Raw genomic sequence first — 27,020 nt, forward strand, 5'->3', positions numbered from 1 at the left:
TTAGTGTGGGGGCAAAAAGAAAATAAAAATGTGAATTTTCAATTTATTTAATTTTCTTTTTAAAAAAAATTAAAATATTCTTAAATTATGTAAAAAATATTTACCGTTTATAATTATATTTATCAAAACTTTATAAATACGATAACAAACGTAACAAAAGAAATATTATAGAAAAGTTTAAAATGCTCTTATAAACATTTATCATAACATAATAATATTTATCATGATATGAAAATTAAATCCATAATATTAAGGTCAATAAACTGTCACATACTTAATATTTGAAATTTTATTATTTTATAGAGATATTATTTAATCGATAAATTAATATTTATCAATTTAAAAAATGATTTGAGATTTGATAAAGGTTAATTTTGATTATAGCAAAATCATTTTATCTTACAGATTTACGTATCATATTTATCGATGTACAACGATTATATCAAAATCACTATATCTTACTAATTTCAACCTCGTGATGTTGTGTTAATAAGAGTTTTCAAAACATATTATCGATGAAATTTTATCGCAGGATATTAGAAGACTATGAAGTATAAATTGATGCAGCAAATATCAATGTTTTGGATGCTATCAATTTTGCAATCCCTGTTTGAACAATAAATGTTCAGCAAAAGACAATAGCAAATTATTTTCGACATTATAAATCCGTTTGGGGGGATAAAATCTCGGAGAATTTGAATGAACCTACTTGAGAAATGTCATTCATGAACTTGTGGTCATAATTAATGATCTCGATTACAACAATAAAATGGATGTCAATAACCTGTTGAATTATTGGGCTATAAGTGATACATGTTCAGAGGTCTAGAACTTAGAAGGAATTGTAGATACTAGCAGAAAAAACAATATTGATGATAAAGTTGAAGATAATATTATACCTTTGGAACAGTTACGCGTAAGGAAACAATTATCACATCTAGGACTGTCAATTTTATGGTGCACTTCGAAAAGACAACAATGATGATCTTGGATGCAATAAGACTAGTTATAGATGAGTTTTAACTAGATTTAAACTTTAAGAAAAACAGAACACAACATAATCATATTTCACTAAATTATCTTAGATATATTTATACTTTTAAAGAATTATGAAGTCGTGATATTAATGAGACCATATATTTATATAGGGGTCTTCTGAAAATGTGTTATCTTATTATCTTATCAAAATTGATGATTTTTTCCATTGATTCATATCAGGACCAGACAAAACTATTATTTTAAAAAAATTATTAATTTATCAAGTATTAATTTATAGAGGTTTTACTGTACATGGAGATAAATAAAATCCACATTATAGATGAACAAGTTCCATAATATTTCTTTTTTTGTTTAATTGATTGTGAAAATTGAATTAAGTCAAAAATTTATTCAATAATATAGACAAAATAACAAGGTACTGCTATTATTTATTGGGAAAAATAATAAATATATCCTTTGACTATCGTAAATGGTATGCAAATATCCTCCGTCATACTTTTATCTTCATTCTAATGGAAGACTAAATAAGGACACATGACACAATTTTCTCTATCAATAAATGTCGAATCAATAGATAAAATTATGACATGTGTACGTACATTAGTACAAAGGATATATATGCTCTAGATTTTAGAAAACAAAAATATTAATATCCCAAAAATATGATGCATGATATTATATAATATTTACGATAATTTAGGGATATATGTATCTTTTTTCTCTTATTTATTTGAAAGATGATGTGAAGTAAAATGATGCACTATGGATATTAAAATATTACTACTAGTAGATGATGTTCTTTCTTTGTTTCAAGTTTTGATAAGTAAAATTATTCTTTGTGCTAATAAAAACAGATAAATTAATTTGAATATCTCAATTTTATAAGTATAAAAAAATATATATATAAAAATAGAATTGAGTACAAAATTTTAATACCAGAGGTCTGGTGGCCCAAGTCAAATGAAGAGTCAAAGGAAGAAATAATGGTAACAGAGTTAGTGATAGAGCAAGCCTATATTTAGTAAATGTCGTGGCAGTTTCAGTAAATATACAGAAATGTGGGTCCATTTATGTTGACACATCGCTGATAAAAGCTGTACCCAATAGAGGATCTCTTCTCTTGTATTTATCCCTCTCGTATTTTGTGGACTGAAAAGTCTACGCTCACATACGCAATTTAGTCAAAAATTTATTATCCGTTTGAAATTTGACTCATTCATATTATTTTTATTATAAAAAAAATATTTATGTGAACTTTTTTTTAGTTATGTAAATATTTTTATGTATGGTCAATTATAATTTAATTATGTCATTAATTAAATTATAATTTTTAAAAGAACTTCAAATTTTAAAAAATGACTCATTTATATTATCCGTTTAAAATTCATATGCTATTTCGATTAACAAATAATGACGTGAATAAATCTTTTTTGAAAAAAAATACATATATGAATCAAATTTTAAACAAATGATACATATGAGTCATCTTTTCAAAGTTCAAAAAAAGATATGCTATCTAATATTGATGGGTGGGAGGTGAGTGATTTCTAACTTATAATTTTTGTCTTATATTTATTATTTTGACTTTAAAATAAGTGCTTACAAGAATTTTTTTAACTTTATTGTAACACTTCAAAATTATTAACATCTAAAATAAGTTAATTCAGATGGACACTTAATCAATAATTATGAAGCCCTCTTATAAAGTTATAATAGTACTCTTTCCGTCTCGTTTTATGTGGTATCATTTCTTTTTTTATCAGTCCCAAAAAGAATATCACATTTCTTTTTAAGGTCAATATTTAAAGGTACAATTTATTTTTACCTTTGTTGATCCACATAATTTTAAAGATAATACCTAATACATTTATGAAAAGGGAGAGAGAAAAGTGAGTTTACTTTTTTGAAAGGTAATTCAGTAAATATTTCAAAATTTTCATTATTTCTTAATGTTCTTATAGGGAAATATTGCCACGTAAAATAGGACGGAGGGAGTAATATATTTTTTTAAACAAAGAAACAATGCATTAGCAAGACCCGGGAAAAAGCAACTTTAATTTTGATTCATGTGAACTTTTTTAATTAATAAAATTGTATTAACTTGCACCCTTAATAATGACTCCTACAATTTAATATTTGTTGAGCTTTTACATAAATATGTATATATTGAATATCTGACAAGAAATAAAACAGAAAAGTTTACCTTTGTAAAAAGTTAATCTAGATTCCATATTCCACGTGGAAAGAAAAAGGCAAAAACAAATAATGGTGAATATACAAACTGATTAGACTATTCACTTTGTGGATATAACAGGAATCATTTTTTAAAAAAAATTAATTTTTTCTCCTATTATTTATTATATTCCATTACTTATTGTATAAAAATAAAGAAAAAAATTTATGTTATTATATATATTTAATAACTTTTTAATTCCAACTCTGTGACATGTTTAAGCAAACATAAAAATTTTAATCTTTTTGTATTATTAATTGAAGTGCCTAATCAAATAAGACAATAAAATGTAAAACGGAGGATATATAATTTTAATTTTGTAACTTTATGGAGCAATCACAATTTTCATACACTCTTATTTTGTGCTTTAAAGTCCACATTTTGAAACGATGTGCCTTTAATTATTATGCGTGCCTACTTCAACTGTATAACTATTTCAAATATTCCTACATAATAAAAAAATCATTTTTATGAAAAAAAAAAAGTGTAGTTCCATCACATCAACGTAGAAGAGTATACGCAAGAGTTCCAATATTATGAACGAGTATACACAATAGGTGATATTATATGTATATGTTTAATTATTACTTTATTGACTTTGAGAAAATATCAACAATTCTCGTAAATAATATTTACGTTCTAACGTATTCATAGTTCTTGATACTAATTGAACTAGTTAGGAAATATCGATATTATTATGGGAGATTATAGATTATTCTTGTTAGGAACAATGGCATAGTCAATGTCAGCATGTTCAATTGGACACCATTCATCGAAAAATTATATTGTATATATAAGTAAAATAATAAATAAAGCTGTTAAATAACATATTTTAAACACCCTTGCCACAGTAATATGATATACCCTAGTAATTTCATGCGTCTTGAAAGAATAAAAACACTAGAACAATTCAATAACTTTTACCCATATTTTATTTAAGATAAAAAGATCTTCTATTTTTTACCAACACAAGTACTATTAATTACAAAACCAATTAGTATTATTTATTTAAAATAATAATAATAATTTTTCATTAACTTTAAATTCTAAATCATTAAAAACCGTAAACACTTGTTTGGTAACACAAAACATATTCTCTCTCTAATGATAAAAAGTGGTTAAGCGTCAACTCATAATTATGTGAAATTGATGGAGTAGATAGTACCACTACTGAAGGAAGAAAGTACCTTTTTTTAAGGGTTAAACTAAAAATACTACTCATTTTCACATTATCCTGCCACAAATATTTTGATCACTTTAAAAAAACATTCCCTCTTATTGCCATTAAATCCAATAATTTTTTTTTTTAAAAATCCCTTCAAATGTCTATTAGAAGTATATAAGTGGTAATATTAATTCATTTTTTTTTCCATTTTAGCTTAGATAGACAAGATTCTGATCCGTTTGTTGACTTAATTCAAGTATCATATCAAGCTAATAGACAAAAGGTTAAAGAATTGAACATGTTAAGTAGATCGTGCATGTATACTATTGGATTAATATAGTATAACACAACATATCAAAATGCAACTCAAACATACAGATCAAATTTGGAGACTAAATGTGAAGTAAGTTTGGAAGAACTTAAGCTAGTAATTCAGAAAAATACATTAGCTTCAACCCTATTTTTTCCACCGATGTCCGGTACCCACATTTAATTACACGCCAGAAAATTCCACGTTGAGAATAAACACTCCCTAACAAAGACGATTTCATACCGAAAGCTTCAAACTTATGTACAAAAAGAAAGTATAAAGAGGAGGAGAGATTGGTTGGTTGGGTCATGTTGAGCATGTTAGAGTATGATTAATTATTTGACTCACATTGAATTAACCTATACACTTATTACATGACCCATTCTAGCCTAATCAAATTTGATTCAATAAAATCAATATGAATGACATTCATTGTGTTTCGATCACCCCAGACGAGATTTAAAAAGTAAAAAAAAACTTTTGAATCCTATGGTCTTAAATTAAAAATATATAGAATGTATCGAAATGTCAATTGATCTTGTAGTTCTAAACTGTATAAAAAAAGGGAAGACGGATCCATAAGTTTAAACAAACCGAACGTTAATTGTGTTATAATGAGCAGAATTCAAAGCAGTAAACGTTCGCAGTAGTTGCTAGAGATGTGGAATTAAAGCAATTGATGCAAAAATCATTTTCCTGTTCTTCCATTCCTAACAGTACTTACACTGTTGCAATACAATTATTGAGGTTTTATAGACAATTATGCCACAGTTTTCAAAGATGGGACATCACACCAGCAGAATAAAATTTTGGTGTAATGGACAAATGGTAACTAAGAAAATGCTGTCCACACAAATGAAATAACGTTCGTATCCGATCTAGCTTGCATACACCTCAATAGCTAGTTTCATGGGGTGGCTGCTACCCGTCACCAACATATGTACTAGACAACTCTGTCTATCACGTTTCGATATATAGAGGTAGATCACAAGTACCAGGTACTTTCAATGCACAAAATTGAAGTATAAAAATCTATAAAAATTGCAACATATCATGAATCGAAACTTTAAATAGATGGAATTTGAACTAATGTGATTTGATGTTAAATATGTGCCTTTCATAAACATAGACCAAGAGATGAACTACTATAAATGGTTAAGTTTGATTTTCGAAATAAAAGATCAAGCAACTCTGAAGAGGGAGCTATGGACAAATCTAGCTAGCATACACACATTACAGCTGTAACAAGTACAAAAAGAGCACAATGTCAAAAGATGGACAATGACTGAGAGGCTACTTAGCCAATCATCACCATTTTGATAAACTTTTGATTGCCTTTTCCTCTTCTTTTTTTCCCCCCTACTTTGCTTTTGTGATTCCAGCATCACTACATTTTGCTACAAAAAGTCTAGCTTGAATGAATCTTGATAGCAATAATTTCTCCCCACCACCTTTCTTTCAAAAACTTTATCATATAAAAGCAAGTGCTAAAGCTAATCTTGCTATTATGATTGAGATAGGTATATGATCTATCCTATTGCTTATAGTTCGTGGAGTCACATCCATCGCACTGGTCAATGCCTCTACTCATTTGTTTTGTACATAAAATTCCCTCTTTTCCACCCCACAGGCAGGAACAGATGTAGAAATATCATAACATAATCCTTGCTCATGAGGGGCCCCAAGTGCACAAATTCTCAATTTTGGAATCTCATTTTAAGTCATACCTGCACTACATAAAAGTTAATAAATCTACCCACTTCGAAATAACTTCAAACAAGTGCTTTCTTTACGAAAGCAATAATATACCCAATGTAATCCCATAAAGTAATCATCAGGGTCTAAGATGGATATAGTGTAGCAAACCTTACCTTACCAAAGATGTAGAGAGAGTATTTTCGATAAACCCTAGGTTCAAGAAAAAAATAGTCCAAAAATATCAAATGGTAGCAAAAAGAATAGATAGTAACATAATAATTACAACAAAATAACATGGTAGCCGAATGAGGTCTGTAGTTAGACTTGACAAATCATATGGCTAAAAGTTTATTCACATATAACTGAAGTTCAGCCGTATGAAACTTCAAGCATTTTTGTAAACTCCATAACAACTTTAGACATCACATATCTAAAGTTAATAAAATAAAATAAAATAAAATGGGCTACAAGTTATGCAGTGGTGTCCGAGTAGGCTACCCTGTGATATTTTTATGTCATGGGGTTTCTAAGAGTGATAAAGATCGTTCAAATTTTAGTCTAAGTAACCTATGATACGATATATTCAGTTGTACTGAAATTGAATCAGCCATAATTCATCTTCAAAATACAAAATCACATTACAGCGACACCATGCATTTACTACTATTACTTGAACATGATAATATGTACAGATCAGGGCAAACTGACTTAAATATACTCTGTTTTGACCTAGTAAATATGATTGAGATGTATAACTCAAGATTGTTTTCTCAAATCTATAAATATACATCATACAAACCGATATGATTGAGATGCTTTACATTGATACAGATGGGTGTCATCAAACTCGAGCTTCAAATTTACGATTGGCATGTCCTGTAAACCTCACCCCTCATGACATCTATTGGTCTGTGTTCCGAAGTGTAGCGCTCAGGCCCTAGATACATTCCTGTCTTCTCCAAAAGGTTGAGGCTTTCATCCCTACCATATCTTGAAGCATACAGCTTGAGGTACTCAATATCCTAAGAAAATCAGTCATGAAAAAAGAGGAGTGAATACAATTAAGGAAAATGAAAAGGTGATCAGACAATATGAGATTAAAAAGAATTGAATGATTTATAGGTAGATTTAACATCTTTCTTTCTTCTAATTATTACTTTATTCGGGATAGAACTTCTATTACTATGGAAACGTAATAGAGGAAACTAAGGAGAGGGAGTTCTATTTACTAGGAGATATCTCATTAAATAAAATGCAGAAAAACATTATAACTGAAGAAGTGTAATCCAAACAGAACAACATCGGCAAACGTTCATATTAAACGGAATGAGAGAAGGAAAAAGAAGTATCAAGTTTCTGAAAATAGGAAGTGACAAGAGAAAGCAAATTAAATTGAAACCAAGAAAGGATGTAATTACTAAACCCTGCAGTTCATCAAAAGGATATCGCTCAAACATGTTTTTTTTTCACAGTGCATCAAATTCTCTGTTCTGCGTAAAACAGACAACATTGCACCTTTCATCCATAAAAGATCAAGGGACTTCATGGTTGATGGCTCTCTACGGAAGTGCAAAAATATTACTTAAAGAGGAAATAAGTCAATATGAAAAATACCTGTAAGCCACTCAAGAGCCTCTCTAGTCTCAGTGAAGCAACAGGTTGCTGAGATGATGAGAACACCTGACCAGGATAGAATAAAACTCCATCACCTGGAGGAAGGCCACGCCTGAACTTAATCTGCAGACAAATATTACTCGAATCAGGCATGAAGAGAAAAATATATATAAATTATTTCACAACCATCAACCTGTACGACATAATTTATCCATCAGTTTCGTGTCATGCATAGGGATGCACTAACCTCAGCACTAGGAACTGTTGCCTTCTCATAGCAGTTGGCACCCCAATATAAGAAACCTGTTCCACCTTCTTTCCACACACGCCACATCACAGCACGGTGTTGAGTGCCTCGCATCCCCAAGTGCCAGTTGGGATGAGGATCACCTGGTCCCAAGCATACATATGTCCACCACTCCTGCAACGAACATAACAAGCACCATGCCAACAGGTGATGCATACATCAGGAATATACTGCCAGTCTTTTCTTATTTTTTTGGTTAACAATGCTGATAGTCTTGCATGAGCTCTTAAAAGAAATTTAGTTCATTCATATAATACGTACAGAAATAAGAAAAACATTTAAAGGATATATAGCCAAAATGTTTTAAGATTATCCAAAGAGCAACATAGAGGAGGTATTGAAATGAAATAATCTCAATCCTGCATATCATACAACAAAACTTGAAGATCCACATTCATGTAGAAGACTAATTAATCATTAACCCATTCAAATAGTGCCAACTTCACAGAGCATTTACTGGGTACATCTAGGCTGCAACAACACTCTCAAACACGTTAGGGAAGTACTAAACTTAGGGAAACCTCATTAGTTATAAAGCTTCAGAATAGCTTCTCGAAATAAGATGCCAAATTTCATTGGAAGAGAAAAAGTAAAATGCTAAAACTATCTCATGTCTCTCTAATGTCCTTATGAATCAATGTCATATACACTAGCAGTGATCAACTACTTCCATACAGACAGATGAGTAGAATGTTAATCATTTGAAGTGGCCTTTGCTAAACCCATTTGTGGATAAATCATGCACATAAGTTAGAACTTGACAGGGTCCCAATTTGCATAGATTCCTTAACTTCGTTTTTTCTTCCCAATCAAGCATACATTTTTTCCAATAAAAATCACGCATAAATTCTTTACGAAGAAAGGAATATTCATCCATAAAAAGATGTGAGACCTAAGATAGAGTCCTCTTATCCACCAGTGAAGAAATCCATGATAAACAAGGTGCCATCTGATCTTGTAACTAAAATAGAATATCCTATATATAGCATATGGAATCATGTATTAAAACCATTGGCTATCCTAGAATCTCTGATGCTAAGCTCTAGTCCACAAAATAAGAGTTAATTGTCAGCAGTGTCTGCAGGCAATAACTTATCTTATTGCATTAGAGGAAAAAAGCAAAGGGAGAAAACATGAATGTGATATCAGCAAGGAACCAGGCAATAACTTATCTTATCGCATTAATCTGTATGACACTTCTCTGCATCGTTTTCCTTTCCTCATTTAACGAGAGTCTAAAAGTAATTATAGTGATCCACTGTTTACTCCATAAAATAATCCATTAAAAAACAGTTTATACATTTTTATTACCTCTCCGTTTTCTGTTTGTATCTCCGCGATAATATCCTTCGCCAGATCCTCTCTGTTACCAATAACCCATTCGCTGAATAGACAAGGAAATACGTTAAAAAGCCTAGTAAGCAGAGGCATATCCCGGATTTTAAGAGCATAGGTGCACCATTGCTCTTAAGATGGACGCTTTTATTTAAATAATATAAAATTTCATGGTGACAACAAGTTAAAGAGCAAAGTATAGTTAATATTATATCCACAAAGGGAATATCATTCATTTATAGTTGTCCGCGACGAGTTTTCATACTTCAAACGTCAATAGTAGCATCATTACTTACATTTTCAAATATCTTACGTCTATATAGCAAACTAAATAACCATTCAAATAATATAAGAAGAGAACATGCGAGTCTCCCCGCATCCTGCTCATCATAAATCCTATTAGTACATCATTTTTTATGTACTTCGTTGATGAAACCAAAGATAGTGACCATGAAAGAAAAAAAGGAAGAAACAAAACCTGTGCAAATTAAAACCGGTAAAGAAAAGGAAAACAGGAGAAAAGAAGGTCAAACTTTTATTCATACAATTCAAAAAAGAAATCTGGGATTTGAAACCTATTTATTACAAGAAAAAAGGGGCTGGATATTTGGTAAATGCAAGGGCACGCAAATGAAGCCCTTATTGATTAATTAATTACAAAGGAATGAAAACAGAGGCCAGTGGGAATCGAACCCCTGACCTCAACCTCAAACGGAGCAACTTGTCACCACTGAACCAATATTCCATATGGATCTGCCCCTGCTAGTAAGTGATCAATAAGGAAGAGAATACTGACAAGGTCTCCAGATGCAACAAGTGGTGATCAAAAAACAGAAAAGGAAGGAGAACGGAAGTATGCACAACTAGTTTATTGGGGATTTATTCAAACAATTGTAAATATTTTAAATAGAAAGTTGATTCATGGTACTTCTATGTTATTCGTAGATATATAAATGTCATTTAAAAACAATTAAATCGAAATCAGAATTCTCGCCAACCTTTGTCATTCTTTTAGATAAAGGAAGTAGTATAAAAGAGCTCATTAATTGAATTCTTTTAGGCTTTGTCTCCAACCTCTAATCGTGAATCAGGGCAAACATGAATAGTTGGCTTAATATTCCAGTCAATGGTTCTCATAAAGTATGAGTGAGCAACCAACATTGTTTAAAAAGTAATTTCATTTAACATCGACTGGTTCAGAATTCAAGTAACGGCAACATAACAACTAAAGCATGAGAGGAAAAGAACTACAGAAAAAGAAAACAAGATTTTTGTCCAAAAAAAAATCCATATAATATTCTAAAAGAGGGAAGTTGGTTTATGGAAATACCCTTGAAAAGTAGATCGACTAAACTATCCCTCATCCTAAAAAAATTAAAAACTACACGTTTAAGGAAACAAAACCCCAGTATCAATATGAACGATTATCAAAAGGGTTCTTATTTAATGACATCATATTAAAAGCTAATTTATACCGGTAATAGATGATAAATTGTTGCATGGAAAGAATGCCTTCTATAAATTTATGGGCTCTCCAGGTTGCAAAACTTTACACATTTCCAGAAGAACTATAAGAGATTAGGAATGAAGATATTCGGGACAAGGTTGGAGTGGCCTCTATGGTAGAAAAGATGAGGGAGGCAAACTGAGATGGTTCGAGCACATGAAGAGGAGAGATACAGATGCTCTAGTGAGGATATGCGAGAGATTGACTTCGGCGGGATGAGGAGAGGTAGAAGTAGGCCGAAGAGGTGAATAAGCGAGAGATGACACACCAGCAACATGCCAAGGACATAAACCTAGATAAGAGAATATGAAAATCGAGGATCAGGGAAGAAGGTTAGTGGGTGGTCCAGCATTGTCTAGTTTTCCTTCTCTGTATTTGTATTATTACACTTCTACTGTCTTATTCTATGATTTTATCATTATTTTTGTTTCCTTTGCTTTGATTGTCGTGTAGTTGGTTATTGCTACTGTTTTTCTTCCCTATTATTTTCTGCATGACTTCTCCACTACTATATATCCTTTTCATACTTGTTTTTGATGTATTCCTCGAGTTGAGGGTATATCGAAAACAATATTTCTACCTTCACAAGATAAGGATAAGGTCGCGTACGCCACCCTCCCCAAACCCCACTTGTGGGATTACACATGATATGTTTTCCAACATGCAAAACATTACACATTTTTGGATAATTTATATGTTACTTAATTATTAAGACTTCGCATGTGATTTGATGAAATCTATTAAATGTTAAATAATTGCTACAAAAAATAATTACTATGAAAGAACATATAGTATCTTATGTCTTTGTGGTTTTCCTATATTACAAACTCTTTGTTGTAATTCAATTACCGGTTAGCACTAGATTGGTAATAAAACAGAATGGGTGACTAAGGTTTTAGTAATTCGAAGAAGTTGAATAAAGGGAGTACAGAAATGCTAATGGGGAGGGTGCCCGTTGGCAGCTAATATTCATTGACAAACAGGTAATACAATCTCAATCTTGTGTTATATTCATTAGTTGTTACTTCTTTGAATTACCTCATTTATTGCATCTCTCTTCAACTTGCTGATAGGTATACATTGTTTCATAGCTCTTCTTTGCTTGCCATTATGATTTATCCGGTAGTACCTCCGAGGTAAATCCAATAACAATATATAGTTGAGGGTATTTTGGTAGCTAATATTCGTTGACGAATAGGTATTGATTGATGAATAAGTAATACTATCTCAATCTTGTATTATATTCATTAGTTGCTACATTGCCTGCTTCATTAGTTGTCTGCATTGACATAGGAGACATACGCCAAGAACATCATCTCTATAAGGAAGTATTGGATAACATACAAATGTATTACATGTCTGCACCTTATAACACAAAGATGTAACTCAGTAAACATTCTTAATACCAAACTTAATTTAGGGTGCACTAGGTATGGAGGAAAATATTTCCAAGAAAGTGTTTACTAATTTCCTCATGATCGGTTGGTCAAAGTTTTTGGAGAACATTTTCTTTAGAAAAATAAGTTCCTTAAAAATGAGGTTAATAACCTCCCTAGTGAAAGTAGGGAAAATAAATTCCACAAGTGACACTCCACATTTCTCATGATCGGTTGGTCAAAGTTTTAGGAGGATATTTTCTTTAGGAAAACAAGTTCCTTAAAAATGAGGAAAATAACTTAAAGTAGGGAAAATAAATTCCACGAGTGACATTCCACATTTATTGTGTCCTCCCCACCCTCCTAACGCACCTCATCTTCACCGGACTCCCTTAGCCCCATCCCCACCACCCCCTTAGCCTCACCCCTATTAGAAGATTATCTACAAATATTTTCAGCATAATATTTTTTTGCTTATGTACCAAACACAACGAAATAAGTAAGAAACCCACTTATTTTCAAAAAAAACACTTTTCATGGAAAACATTTTCATTTGTACCAAACACGTCCTTAGTTGTTCAAATTTTGCAGGTTCAGAGAATATCAAATCATTTGGCATCCAAAGAAGAAGTCACCTGGACAGGTTGATTGCTCATCTATTTCAACTTGTATTTTCCTGCCGAACGGTTTGTAATACTCGTTATAATGTGGTCTAATATTGACTTATACCATATGTAGTGCTTGCTTGGGCACGTGTCCGAAACTAGTGGGTATGATATATGGAAAGAAATACATCAGCAGGTCTCTAAAATTGAAGAGATGCAGTAGTAAACTATGATGTTTCAGTATAAATGAATTTCCAACCAAAACTCGGGGATAATGGGGCAGAATTTCCTACCCTTCTCCACTGATATACTGGACCTAGTTCACTTGGCACAGGGCTCAAACTTGTTAACTAAGACATAAGCTAATCCATGAGAACGTGATGCTTTCACTATACCAAATCAAAAGATAGCAAATTCAACTACTTCAAATCACTGAACTTGGCTCAGATAATGAGACTTCCAGATTATCTCATCCAAAACTGAATTAATACCCAATTTATTCAGTGAGTTCTCACAAAGGGCAGTGTTTGTATTCCATCCATCTGAGCTACAATACTAACAAAATAAACTTCTCGGTTCTTTTACTAATCACCACATTCTTTTATTTATAAGGTAGGTAAAAACTAATCACAACATTCATTTTTTAATGTAATAGTTCCTTGGTCGTTCTCATACTTGTACATTGGAAATAAAACAAAGGATTTCTCAAGAAACTAAATCACTACCTTGTGCAATATATCTGAGTATGAGGACGTAGGAACGCAGGAACTTTCAGAAAAGCCTCAAAGTTATTTGTAGCAAGAGGTGCATCACTTGGTCCTATAAAATAAGAACAGTAACCATGTGAAGAAAGTTATACACGCAAATAACAATTACCAAAGAATATTCAGACAGATCTAGGCCAAAGAGAGACATAAATATCTAGTTTGTCAATCACAAAAATAAAAAATCATGTGCTTTCTCAAAAAAAAAGATCAAAGTTCATGTGCTTTCTCAAAAAAAAAAGATCAAAAATCATGTGAGATTGTTTCAGATGAAGCTTCATTTGATGCTTCTGTCAGTGACAGCACTCAAATTTTACCTTTGAATTTCAGATAAAGCAAACAGAATCGCCAGAAAGTTGATGTCAATTACTTCAAGGCATGGTAACCCTCTCAGTTTCCAAGTCATCAAGAAATCAATTAAGTGTTCCAAATGTAAGTGTAGAGGATAAATGCACCAAGATGGAATTGCAAAACCATACATAACTGGGACATATCTAATATTTTCACCTTAAAATGTGTCTCAACAAATAGCACACACTAGTTACATTAGCACAACAGCTGCATATGTTCCAAGAAATCATTGACATCCAGAATAATATGAGACAAAGCAATATCCCTCTAAAAAATTATTTCAGACAGAGTAAGAATAACGCCGCACTCAAGTAATAAGTGTGTTAAATACAGAATTTTCTGCAAGAACTGGCCATAAACAGAGGCACCAACGAGACTCAGTAATCCCTAGATGAAGAATTTCTACTGTTCTTCCGTTTCTATTTGAAGTGTCCATAAGAAGCAGGAGTTTCAACACTAAATGTGACAGCAAATACTCTCCAATCAGCAGCTTATCATATGATTCAGAGTGGGTTGGCAGCAAAAAATGTGCTTTTTGTTTCAACTCCACAACTCAATCTGTCCTCGCATATTTGGCTTATGAAATATAGCACAGTAGGTCCATCATCCAAACAGATATAGCACAATTCTAGTTAGTAGATAGATTTCTTCAATCCAAAGAGCAACAGAAGATACAGAAATAGACATATAGCTATCAGGCACAACATCTCATTGAAATAAATACATGTGATGAAGAGAAATCTGATGCTCACCGCAGTAATAAGTTGTCAGAATACGAGCATCAGGTGCATAGGCATGAATATCACTGGCCATGCGGCGGAGGGAAGTATATTGTTCAATGTTAAGAGGCTGAACAAATGCAAACAAAACTAATTTAGAACAAAGTCATAAAGATAGGTAGTTACCATCAATTGCCCGAAGTAGGGAAAGTGAGTGAAAAGTAAAATTATATTCAAGGGGGTAAAGGAAAGGAATAAAACAATGTACAGTGTTAGTATTTGAATAGGGAAAGTAAGTTAGCCCGGTGCACTAAGCTCCCACCATGCACAGGCTATGGGGAAGGGTCGGATCACATTGGGTCTTACACAAACAGCCTTTTCGAATGGAAGAAAAAAAAATTAGTCCATCCCATGATTGTCTTACCTTTTTTTAAAAGACAGTTAAAACACTATAAGTCTGTACACCGTATGGTTTCCCATTTTTTGTATGGATAAAAGGATTTACCGGTTTAAAGCATAAAATAGGATATTTATATACACGTCATGTGTGTGTGTGTGTGTGTATGTGTATATATATATATATTTATATATATATATATATATATATTTATATATATATTTATATATATATATATATTTATATATATATATATATTTATATATATATATATATATGTATGAATACAAAGTTTGTTATTGAGGAATAGTTGTTGCCTGGTGTTGTAACGACAAACAACATATTTCAGGAAAATGATGTTTCTCATCTACGAAAGAAGAAAGAGTAAAGACCATGTCCCAGCTACAAACAGGTGGATACTTGACTTTGAACTGCAAGTATCACTAGAACAATAAAAAGTTTGTCGTATATGTTATAAAAAAATAGCAATTCAATCTGCTTACTTACCTCATCCCACAGATAGAAGTATGCTTTCCTCCAATGTTTTTTTGTTCTTAATATCTCTACCTCCCTTCGTAAGTAGTCCTTCGCAATATCGCCGCTAATGCCAAATTAAGGAACAAAAGTAAACTGATCAACTTGTACACAACATACATCCTACTATCCTAGAACTTTTGGCAAAAAATTGTCCATCATACCAGGGGACTATCGGACCATTAGGTACAGCATATGCCGCAAGACGAGGGTCAGAGAAATACTCGTCTGATTTTGGATGGTCAGCTAGAACAGCATTAGAGACAGAAATTTTAGTTTATTGTAGATACACTTGGAGTAAAAGCCAGTAGGAGAATAAAACTAGAGTCTCCATTCAGCACCTTTACAAACTTATCTATTCAAGACTTCAAGTAGATCTAGAAGAACGAGAGTTTCACAAGTACAGGTATACTAAGCAATAAGCATCATATATTACCTGGCCATGGTGAGGTGTATGTCAAAACTCTCATGCCGTTGCCCCACCTGCAGAAGTATGGACTGATTCGATACTGAAGTAGCCATTTGAAATGCTGATCTAACAGCTCAAACCATTCATTACTTCCGTGCTCAACCCCAAATCGATCTTCAATAACAGTATCAGATATCTAGACAGAATTAAAGGACTCCATCCTCATTCAAAAATTCAGTTGCTTTATCACAGAGACTAGTACCAGCAGTCACTAGTAAGTAAAGAGAGAGTAAAGGATAGAATGGCAGAATATTTGCGGTTTCCAGGTGTCTGCTATGATATTCTAGTTTACATGAATGAATGAAAAGAAGGACAAAGAACTACCACCACACAAAACGTGAATAGACTCGTAAAAATACATCAGTAAACAGAAATGGAGGACATCCCAAAGAAGAAGCTCGTCAATTAGGAAAAGGGAACGGTCAAATCAATTGTACGCAGGCAAAATGTTAAGTCAACATGATGCAATAGATTACAAATTAATTGGCAATCAAGCCTGACAAATCAAAAATCGCGTGAATTCAATTGATAGCAATCAGTGACCAGGAGCAATTCTCCACAACCAGTTTAATGGCTTGATATAATATCTAACACCAGTGTACAAAAAAGGATACACCAATCACAGCAGGGACAGAAGGGGTAGCTGGAAGCACAAAGTCCCAGACTGTCAAACTTATTTTCAAACGGATTGAAAGGCTAGAAAAAGCATCCTCTTCCATCATATCTATGGGCCCATTATCTGAAAAGAAATCAGAAAACAATGGGGATAGAAGAACTCTTCTTAAAGATGAAGTTGCAGATTTGACCCTTTCTACCTAAAACAAAAAAAACTCATTATGAGCAGCAGCTTGGCAAATACAACTTGAGGAATTATAAGAGTTCATATGAGGCATGTAATTTCAAAGAGACCAACCACTTCTTCCAATGGTTTCCCCTCTAAGGGCTCCACAGTATCAACGCAGTCTCTCAGTTCTCTGTATAATTGATGCTTCTCCAGTTTGCTCAGGCATTGGTTTGTATATCTGTTTCAACAGAGAGGTTGAAAAATATTTAATTAACTACTCCACATTATCCCCCCCCCCCCCCCAAAAAAAAAAAAAAAGAAAAAGAGAATCTTCAGGACAATATTGGTTGTGATGTCGGACATTCCAAAACTGATATACAAATATATAACTGAAGTAGAGAGGATAGACAATCACTCTGCTTCAGCTTTGGAGGCGGAAATGATGATTTCTCCCTCATATTGCCCTGGTGTCTGTTCACTCGGGACGTCTATTGATAACCAAATTACTGTAGTTTCTCTGCAAAGCGTGTCACAATAATCATGACTCAGACTTAATTCTAATCAACATAAATGATATGAATGGGAGTATCATGTCTATACCCAGGAAAAAGGTTAAGTTGGCAGATAGGCATATCGAGTGGAACAAGTGCATCAGGAACTCCCAAAATGGGTGCCACTCTGCGCAATGTCAGCGACTGGCCAACTGCCAATCTGCAATCAACCAATATCATCAGTAGCTTCACCAAAAACAGAATCCATAACTTCACATCATATCCTAGATAGGTGCAAATGAAGCTAAGAACATGAGTAGTGGCAAACCTAGAACCACAGGGTGAGCAGAGATCAGTACACTGAACCTGCACAGTTCCAGCAATTCCAGATCCACCCCAAGAAACTTTTGGGCTTATAGCAATCTGAATGCTTTCTCTTTCATTTCTTGCTGTTAATAGTGATATCTACAAGATAAATTCCGAGTCACATACCAAGAAAATCTTACGACCAGAATGATAACAGAATTTCAAACTTCACCTTTTGATAATGAAATATAATATTTTAAGCAACAAATGCATAAGCATATATGAAACTTTAGTGTTTTCCTATAACCCCCACAAGAGAGAGAGACAGAGACAAAATAAAAGGCCATTCCGTACTTTCCAAGAGTAATTCAACCTAAGGGAGTGCTAAGAGTGAGTAACAAACAAAGAACAGAAGTGGAATAATCTGTATGATATGCAGGGGAACATTTAGTTTCAACTATAACATCCACCTAATAATGAGCTAAAAGGACAAACGATAATCAAAAGGTCAATTTGGTGCACTAAGCTCTCATTATGCACGAGTCCAAAGAATGGTCAGACCCAATGGGTTAATTGTACCCAGTCGTATGTTACATCTCTGCAAAAGACTGTATCCATGGCTTTAAGCCGTGACCTTCTGGGAACACGGGTCCAAAAAAGTACCAGACCAGGATGGATTTTTTTACACAGCTGTATATTATATTTCTGCAGGAGACTCTATGCATGGCTTTAATCTGTGACCTTCTAGGCACATGGAAACAACTCTTACTGTTTCACCAAGGCTCCCCTTCCCAAAAGAAATTATAACAAACATTTTTGATAGTTCCAACATCCAACAGTGAGGACTCAATGTTTCCCAAAAAAAGAAAATTTTAATGTTTTGAAACGGTCACAAAATTTATGTATCACAAAAATATCATCATCAGCATATGTAGCGCCAGATACATTATACACGTACAGATTCTAAATCACGAGGCATGTCTTGTGGTCCGACATTAGCAGTGTTTGGCATGCACCACACATTCAATAACTCCGAAGATGGAACTTTTGTAGGATCGATTGCACCCCTTAATGGTCTTGGATCATTTACTCCAGTGTCACTCCATCCATAAGCTGTCCCACCACCAGCAACACCTTCAACTGGTGGAACAACCATCTCCTGGTGGTCCCCTACACAAATATCCAAGTTCAAACAAAAGAAGACGTAATCTGAAACACCACTCCATTACTATGTAAATAATTGCACTTTGAAGAGAGTTAATGCACATTACTCCCAGGTAAGAGACTTTATAAGAAAAGTGACCCCACCACCAACCCACAGACACCAAAAAAAAGTGAGACTGTTCATGTTCCGCATTTGAGACTAAAAGAAAAAAGAAAATGGAAACAAAGAAAAGCCGTTGATGTCATAGATGCTTCAATTAAAACATCATCTTGGAAACTTAATACATGTGTCCTATATGCATGATGGCATTAGTGAAGAAAGGGACCCATCTTGGGTCTGTGGAATTGTAAGGTTCTGATAGAACCCGAAGTTTAATACTGAATAAAAACAACAGGAAATACAAAGACAGATACAAGTATCTCGTATCTCGAACAATAGAAAATACAAAGAGAGACAAGTATCTCGTATCTCTTAGAACAACCTTTGCATATAAAAGATATATTACCACCCCTCTACTTATTTCCTAGATCTCCTATTATATAATAGATAACTATAACTAGTTCATAACTATTTAGTATAAGGATAGATAACTTCTAGTAAGTAGTAACCATAAGAAACTACCAAACAACTCCTAATAACGGTAAGATACTGCTCATTGCTCCATGGGTGAAACCTCCAAGAATTTGAGAAGATGCAAATCATTATCTTCTCCTATCTTTCTTCGCTTCTTCCTCTTTGAATTTATATGGAAAATACGTGCCTTATCAGGTTCACTAGACCAGAATACAGTAAAAAGGTCCATATGTCAAGGTAATTCCAGTTTTACTTACCATAACTCAACTGGTCAATTCAGATTTAATAAGCATGCTGCAAGCATCACAATAATAGATAAGATAATTTTTTGACAGATACATCTCCACAAGAAGAGTTGAAACTTGGGTATGTTGAAAAATTTCCGCTGAATATACTTCTGTCTCTATTACTTACTGTACGAAAGGTCCCTTCCCGCCTGATTTGCATACCAAGCTGAGATTTAGCTCTGATACTCAACTTTTGGCAAAAGAGCTATAAGATCTAGATGCAATAGACACTCAGATAAATGAAAGACCGGAGTAGGGCAGGACCAGGAGGAGGAGGAGGAGGAGGAGGAGGGGGGGGGGGGGAGGGGATAAATGATGACAAAGCATGTTATGGTAAATTGGAGTATTGGACAGCAACCATGGATTATTTTTCCATCGAAAATCAAAACAACCTGGAAATTAAGCAGCAGTTAGCATATCATCCCAGATTATCATGTACAAGTGTTATGTTGTATCAAGTGGGTTATGGCATGTATTATCATAAGTTGTTCTGATAGTATTAATGAGAGGGACACTCGATTTAAAAACCAAACCAAAAATGTAGGTATGGCCATAACAAAGTCTACAATAAGGTAACAGCTTTCATATGCACCCATAAATGTTATCTTTCATGTAACATCTTTTTTTCTTGTTGTAGCGTTTAATAGCCAGAACATGCAACATTTTTCCATGAAATCAATCTCTCAACCTTGTTTGGCCCCTATTCACTCAGGCCTCAGAACATTTCCATGTCAACAATCCCGTGTACACGTCACTGGAAATTATATTTTACCTGTGATTGTTATTTCCTAATACATGCATAGCGCGGTTTGCTATATTTAGACTTTTGTCAAAAAAGTCTAGGCTCAATGTCATCAGCACTGAGATGTAAAATGTGATATCTAACTGGTCAAAAAATGGATAGAGAACAGGTAAACAATTTGGATCACTCCATACTGAAAGCTATTATCTAAATCCAAACAACAACTGATAATAGAGCTGTTTGCTCATCAGATTCTACTATTCTAACCCCGATTACCGCCATTTTAGGTGGTAATCATGGAATCCTACTAGAGGCTGATCCAGTACACACACATACAACACAATCCTAAACCAAAATGCTCGCCCTCTGCTTATACCAAACAAAGTCTAATCTCAAAACAATACGAAACTACAAACTTACTCACAAAATCCTAAACCTCCTTAGTTAAACACCAAGCTCCTACCATTTTAACATGATTAACACGATACACAAACAACATTAAGAAACTATAAAATCAAAAAGGAATTAGGAACAAATTTCAACTTCATCAGACGGAGAAACTCGCACGAAATTGAATCGGAATGACGTGAAATTCGAGGGATCTTAAGATTATTTTTGTGGACAGTGATAAACTAACCGGAGTTCTCCATCAGTGTAGTTACGAAGGTAGAGAGAGTTTCCGCTATCGATTTCCAGTTTCCAGGTGATGATCGTGCTTTGTGACTACGCACAGATGAAATGACAGTAGTCGATACTCTAGTTGTATTGAGGTTTATATGTAGCTGATGAACTACCAGTGAAGGGGTAGAAGTGGAATATATGTTAAAAGTTGCAAAGGTGCATTGTGCCACGTGGATTCGCAACCCGACCCGGATCTTATCTCGATCTGGGCCTTGCTTCAAAAGAACTCAATCCGGAATTTCTACTCTGGCCCAACACCACTAAAGCTTGTTTGACAATAAAATCAAAAGTATACGTTCAATTTATTTGACATTTTCCAAAAGTGTATTTAAAAATTTATATTTTCATAATTAAAAACAATTTAATTTTAAAAACAATAATTTATACTTATAATTTATATCTCCAAATGAAATTCTAGACTGTACAAATATCATTATGGATTTGGACTATTTGATTGTTCCAAATCTAATCATAACAGGAATCATCACGAATATTACTATTTCATCCATTCACTATTACTTGTCATATTTTCACAAGCCATTAACAAGATAATGATTATAAATGTACTAGTTAACATATCCGCGCTTCGCGCGGACCTCATTAGATTTATGAATAATTTTTTTTTGTTTAAATATTTTGAGTCAAATATTATTATCATTGAACCCAATATATTTTTCAACTTGTTGTTCACTATCTATGCTTTTAGTATTTTAAATACGGAAAAGGGCCTAAAATATCCTCAAAGTATTGAAAATGGTATAAAATTACTCTCACTCCAGCTATTGGCTCCAAAATATCCTTCCCACCCACCTATTGGGTCCAAAATACCCTTGTCATCCACCTTTTGGTTCAAAATTGACCACTTATTTAACGGATTTATATTTAAACTATTTAAATATTTTTTAAAATACGTGGTGCTCAACTATTTGTTATAATTTAACTTATTAGTATAATTTATAAATCAATCCATTACCTACCCATTACTAATTAAATTCCTCTTAATATACCCGTCATATTATTAATGCAAGCTACTGCCAATTGAGTGTACTTAAAAATTATAGAAGTAAATTATCATACATTCAAGGCTAAATAAAAATCACCGATAAACTTAAAAGTCTGACTATGTTCATCTTAATTATTTTTACGTCTCAATTATGTGATGTTACTTCATAAGTAACTTTTTTTCAAAATAATATATTAAAGGTTTTAAAACAAATCATAAATATTTCTAAAATTATATTTTAAAAAAGTGCATGAATTAATTCGGGATATATTACTTCTTTACCTTTAATCATAAATTTATAATTCAATCTTGAAAGAGAATCCTATTAAAAGTCTCATCCTAAATAAGCGGCTCAACTTAAATTTAGTTGGAGCTTAAATTCGGACTCGAATAATTTTGGATGTCATTTTCAGGAATCTATAATTTCATCGTGTTTTAGTAGTGTTTACGAAGATTTTGATATTAAAATTGGATTATTAATTGAGTAAGGTTTAGTTAGTAATGAGTGGGTAGTGGTTGGTTTATATATTATATTAATAAATTAAAATTATAATCAATAGTTGAACGCCAAATATTTTAAAAAATATTTAAAGAGTTTAATTTTAAAACAATTAAAAAAATGGTCAATTTTGAACCCAAAGGTGGATGACAAGGGTATTTTGGAGTAAAGGGCATTTTGGAGCCAATAGGTGGATGAAGGGTAATTTTGTACCATTTAAAATACTTCAAAGGTATTTTAGGCCCTTTTCCGTTTTAAATATAGTTGATTTCGTATAATCTATTTGATATGTTATCTTTAGAAACATGTAAAGAAAAAAAATTAATGGAAATTTTCTTTTTGTTTATGCGGCTATAGTAAATTCTAAATTATATTTTAGGAGGGAGTTAAATTATACCGTGTTCATTAAAAAAAAGTTACTCTAAATAAATTGATAACCAATAATTTAATAAATTAGAAAACATATCTCGCGCATGTGTGTGTTTAGCTCTCGATAACCTGAAGTTTCTGCATAAGAGCTAGCAATTTGTTAAGAGTACTTGTGGTGATAGATATTCTCTCCAATCACCATTTATGTTTCGAATCACGCCACCCTGCCGATTCCCCCTGGCTTGGTTTTCCTAATGAGGATCCGTCAATGTTAAGTTTGTTGAAAGTAGAAACCTTTTCTGGGAGGTTCTCAATTAATACTGATGGCCGTGTTGTAAAAAAAAGAAAAGACAGTAAATGTAAGCATCTTCGAAGTATCATACTGGGAAAAGAAAGAGGCCACAAAAGGAATTGAGCAAGAGCTATAAGAAGAATGTTTACCTGGCTGACGGAATCGGTGTTCCTCGGTTAGAAATTTGGTCTAGTTCTGAATCGTTAAATACTTTCAGGAACGTTAGTAGGAAACAAATGAGTGTGCACTGATTTTAAAGAAAAAGGTAACAAATGAATATGTAGCATGTTGTCTTTCTTCTTGATGAGTAAACCTTTTACGGTGCTAATGTGACTTGTTAACTAGTGTGCTATGTACATTCTAAGTATCTTGGTTTCCTTTCAATTGTATTGTTCTGCTTACTATCAAAAGGGAAATTAGAGTTGTAGATTTGGTTCCTGTACTGCTACTATGCACCCTGCTATTGTCTGTTGTTTATATGCAATATCTGAAAAAGTTAAGTCAACTTCCATTATTGTGGTTCTCTTTGGCATTCTAAGTTTCTAACGGTGTTCCAATTCCTTCTTTAGCAGGATGATGATGCAGCTAATGCAGAAGCGTTTATAAATAAAGCTTCCTTTAAAGTTAACGACATTACGAATGAATCATTAAATTTGCAGTACAAGGTTGTTATCGTATGATCTAGGACATTTTTAATCTTTGAGCATGTCCACCGTCACTGGCTAATATGTCAACTAATTCCTTAATGATTATTACAGGTTTGCTATGCTAGGATTTTGGATTCGAAGAGAAAATTCTTGGAAACTGTCTTGCGTTACTTTGACATTTCTCAGATTGAGAAGCGACTAATTGGTGACGAGTAAGTTCTCCAGAAAATGATTCTTTATGCATTAATAATAAAATTGCTTCTGCCGTAAAATATTTCTGAATCCCTAAAATACCATTTCATAAAACTAATAATTGTCTTCTGCATGTAATAATATTTCTGACATTTTAAAAGATAAATAGTAAACCTGCACTAAGTCGCATCTTTCGATGCTGTTAGACATTCCACAGGATTTATGTCTGGCCAAAAGGAAGAGGAAAGGCAAACTCAATTAGAGCTTACTGTGACGTCCCGCCACAATTCCAGCCTGATTTAGCGTCCGAATGGGGTGGGAAGGATCTAGAGTTGTGAAGAGGTTTGCAGAGAACTCTAGAAGCTTCTAGATTTCTAGAGAACACTAGAGAATTTCTTAGAATTCTCTAGTATACTATAGATATTTTTGGAAGAGTTTAGCATATTCTAGAAAGTGTAGAATTTTCTAGAATATGGACTAAAGTGTAAATATTTTAGGGATTTATAGAGTAATTTTTATTTACACTTAGGTCCTTAGGAAGTAGTATAAATAGAAGGGTCTCTCATTTGTACAACCAAGCAAAGTTCTAAGCAAATTTTCAAAAGTAATACAAGCTTTTTTTCAAAGTTCTCTTTCTTTTCTAAGTCTTTAGCGATTTAAGTCTTAAAGGCTTACTTGAAAAGTTGTCAAGTGCCGCACGGAGTCTTAGCAATAAAATACAAGTATCATAGTACCTTCCAATTATTGGCATGCTAAATATCCCCATCTGTTCCATCCAGCTTTTGGTGATCTACAACTATCTCAACAGCCAGCACTGCGGTATCACCCTCTTAGTATGCACGATATGATGAAAAATTTGAAATTGAATGAATTGTGGGCAACGACTCCCCGCGATTTTCTTGGCTTCATGAAGTCTCGAATGTAGTTCTTCCTAAAAGCTCCATTGATGCCTTGGATTACAGATTTTTCTGATATCCGTTTTCTCAGTTTGCCACTATTCAAATGTTCAATCCTTTTCGGAACATAAAACTTTTTTTTTTGGGTCCACAAGTTCCAAAATTGTTGCATTTCGAGTTGTTGTGTGCCAAGGACACTCGCTTCTTATTGCTAATGGACATGACCTGTTTTTCTTTAATGCTACCAGTCATATGTAATTTCTCTACCGAACCGATTAGACAAAGACGATATCTACCGCACTAACTGGATGTTTATCGGAACCCCAGACTCTTCAGATTGCTTTGTGATTGGAGTCGAATTTGCAGGCTCTCCCCATGCTGTTTACTTAACTAAGGTCGGAGAAAAAATTTGGCATTATCATGAATTTTTTGATAATCACGTTCTTGATGGGAAAATAGTCATTCTGGTAAAATTCTACAATCCAATTATTTTTTAAAATTCTATTATCTTGTGCGGGAAGAGGGAGGGGAAGAGGCTGGGGATTCTTACTTTATAGGAAAGCTATGCAGAACAGCCTAATTGGTATTTCTTTTGGAACACTTTTACTTTTGAGGAACAAGAAAACATAAAAAGATATATGGTGTTGAAGAAAGATATATGGTGTTGAAGATTTTGATGGGGACAGTTTGATCATCGTTTGTGAATCCATCGTAAATGTATAGAGATACACAGTCACTGAACTTAGTAAGGGAGAGACTGTTGGATCTCAACGGGAACACGATGTTTGTAAGTAGTGGTTCAGGATATTTGAAACAGTGAGTCAGGTTTGAAAACAAATTTTTCTTCCCTTTGCTACATGGAGTGTATTCTTCTGTTTGAAAGAACATAAATTCTTTTCATATGATTACTCAACACAGATAAGGTTTCCAATTCACACTATCTTCACATTATGGATTGGCGATGATTTTGTTGTTTGATTTTTGTTTTCTGTAGTTATATTTCTCACCTTTTTCATGTTCATGTATTCTGTACCAGAAATTGTTAATATTTTGCACCTTTCTGTACGTTCAAGATATATTGCAATGTATGGATTGACGATTCTATGGTTTAATTTTTGTTTTCTGTGGTTATGTATTTTGCAGCTTTTCTTCATGTTCATACATTTTGTACAACTTTTCTTTTCTTTCAAGATATAAACTGATCCAGTAGTCAACTCTTGGTTTACTGGATGTTTGAGGAATTGTTAAGGAGAATGACTTCATATTTGACGTGGAACCACTTCATTGAGTCCTCCTTTGTGAAGTAGTCTTGGATCCCAATCCAGACTTGCACCTACGACGTCTGTGCCCCAATTAACATGTTTGCTTGATTCCAAGATCAATGTGCTTCTGAATAGCAAATCCAAAGCATCCAATTTCAAAATCATCTTTTAAGATAAAATCTTCTTGACCTTCAATAGGAGCTGCATAGCTTTTTTCCTTCTAACAATGACATAACATGCAATCTTTTCATTACACCTGGTTCGAAAGGACCGGAGAGTATACCTAGCTGTCAGTGGGAATAAAGAAAGTACATCAAAGCGAAATCAGATAATGTTTAGTAAGTTAAAAGACAGACAACACCAAACCATACACATCATGGGTACAAATGCACAACTTGTAGCACCGAGTTAATTAAGTTCCAATTATTTCAAATTGTTACGCAAATTT

At 33.2% G+C, this 27,020-nt stretch overlaps 1 protein-coding gene across 5 annotated transcripts; it reads right to left on the reverse strand.

Moving 5' to 3' along the window:
* Positions 1-6,956: 6,956 nt before the first annotated feature.
* On the reverse strand, positions 6,957-21,517 carry LOC101254789 (uncharacterized). Of its 5 annotated transcripts, none has more exons than XM_069297448.1 (17): positions 21,369-21,510; positions 18,923-19,134; positions 17,987-18,123; positions 17,768-17,878; positions 17,583-17,684; positions 17,297-17,405; positions 16,998-17,198; positions 16,351-16,519; positions 16,079-16,160; positions 15,888-15,981; positions 15,698-15,811; positions 15,017-15,113; positions 13,875-13,968; positions 9,638-9,710; positions 8,267-8,440; positions 8,020-8,142; positions 6,957-7,427 (listed from the first exon to the last, which is right to left on the reverse strand). In XM_069297448.1, exons 1-17 carry the CDS (start codon positions 21,379-21,381, stop codon positions 7,266-7,268), a joined length of 2,067 nt encoding a protein of 688 aa, XP_069153549.1. In that variant the 5' UTR covers positions 21,382-21,510; the 3' UTR covers positions 6,957-7,265. The 5 variants fall into 5 exon arrangements, with proteins under 5 accessions (XP_069153549.1, XP_025886652.2, XP_069153550.1 ...); XM_026030867.2 differs by lacking the exon at positions 15,698-15,811 and adding an exon at positions 20,117-20,381 and having other exon boundaries at positions 21,369-21,502; XM_069297449.1 differs by lacking the exon at positions 21,369-21,510 and adding an exon at positions 20,117-20,234.
* Positions 21,518-27,020: the final 5,503 nt, after the last annotated feature.

The sequence above is a fragment of the Solanum lycopersicum genome, chromosome 4 (assembly GCF_036512215.1).
Source record: "Solanum lycopersicum chromosome 4, SLM_r2.1".
NCBI lineage: Eukaryota > Viridiplantae > Streptophyta > Magnoliopsida > Solanales > Solanaceae > Solanum > Solanum lycopersicum.

Coding starts and splice junctions, on each gene's coding strand:
- LOC101254789 (XM_069297448.1), bottom strand. Junction 15,982..16,078: donor AATGGTCCGATAGTCCCCTG/GTATGATGGACA, acceptor ATTTGGCATTAG/CGGCGATATTGCGAAGGACT. Junction 13,969..15,016: donor TCTGACAACTTATTACTGCG/GTGAGCATCAGA, acceptor CTTATTTTATAG/GACCAAGTGATGCACCTCTT.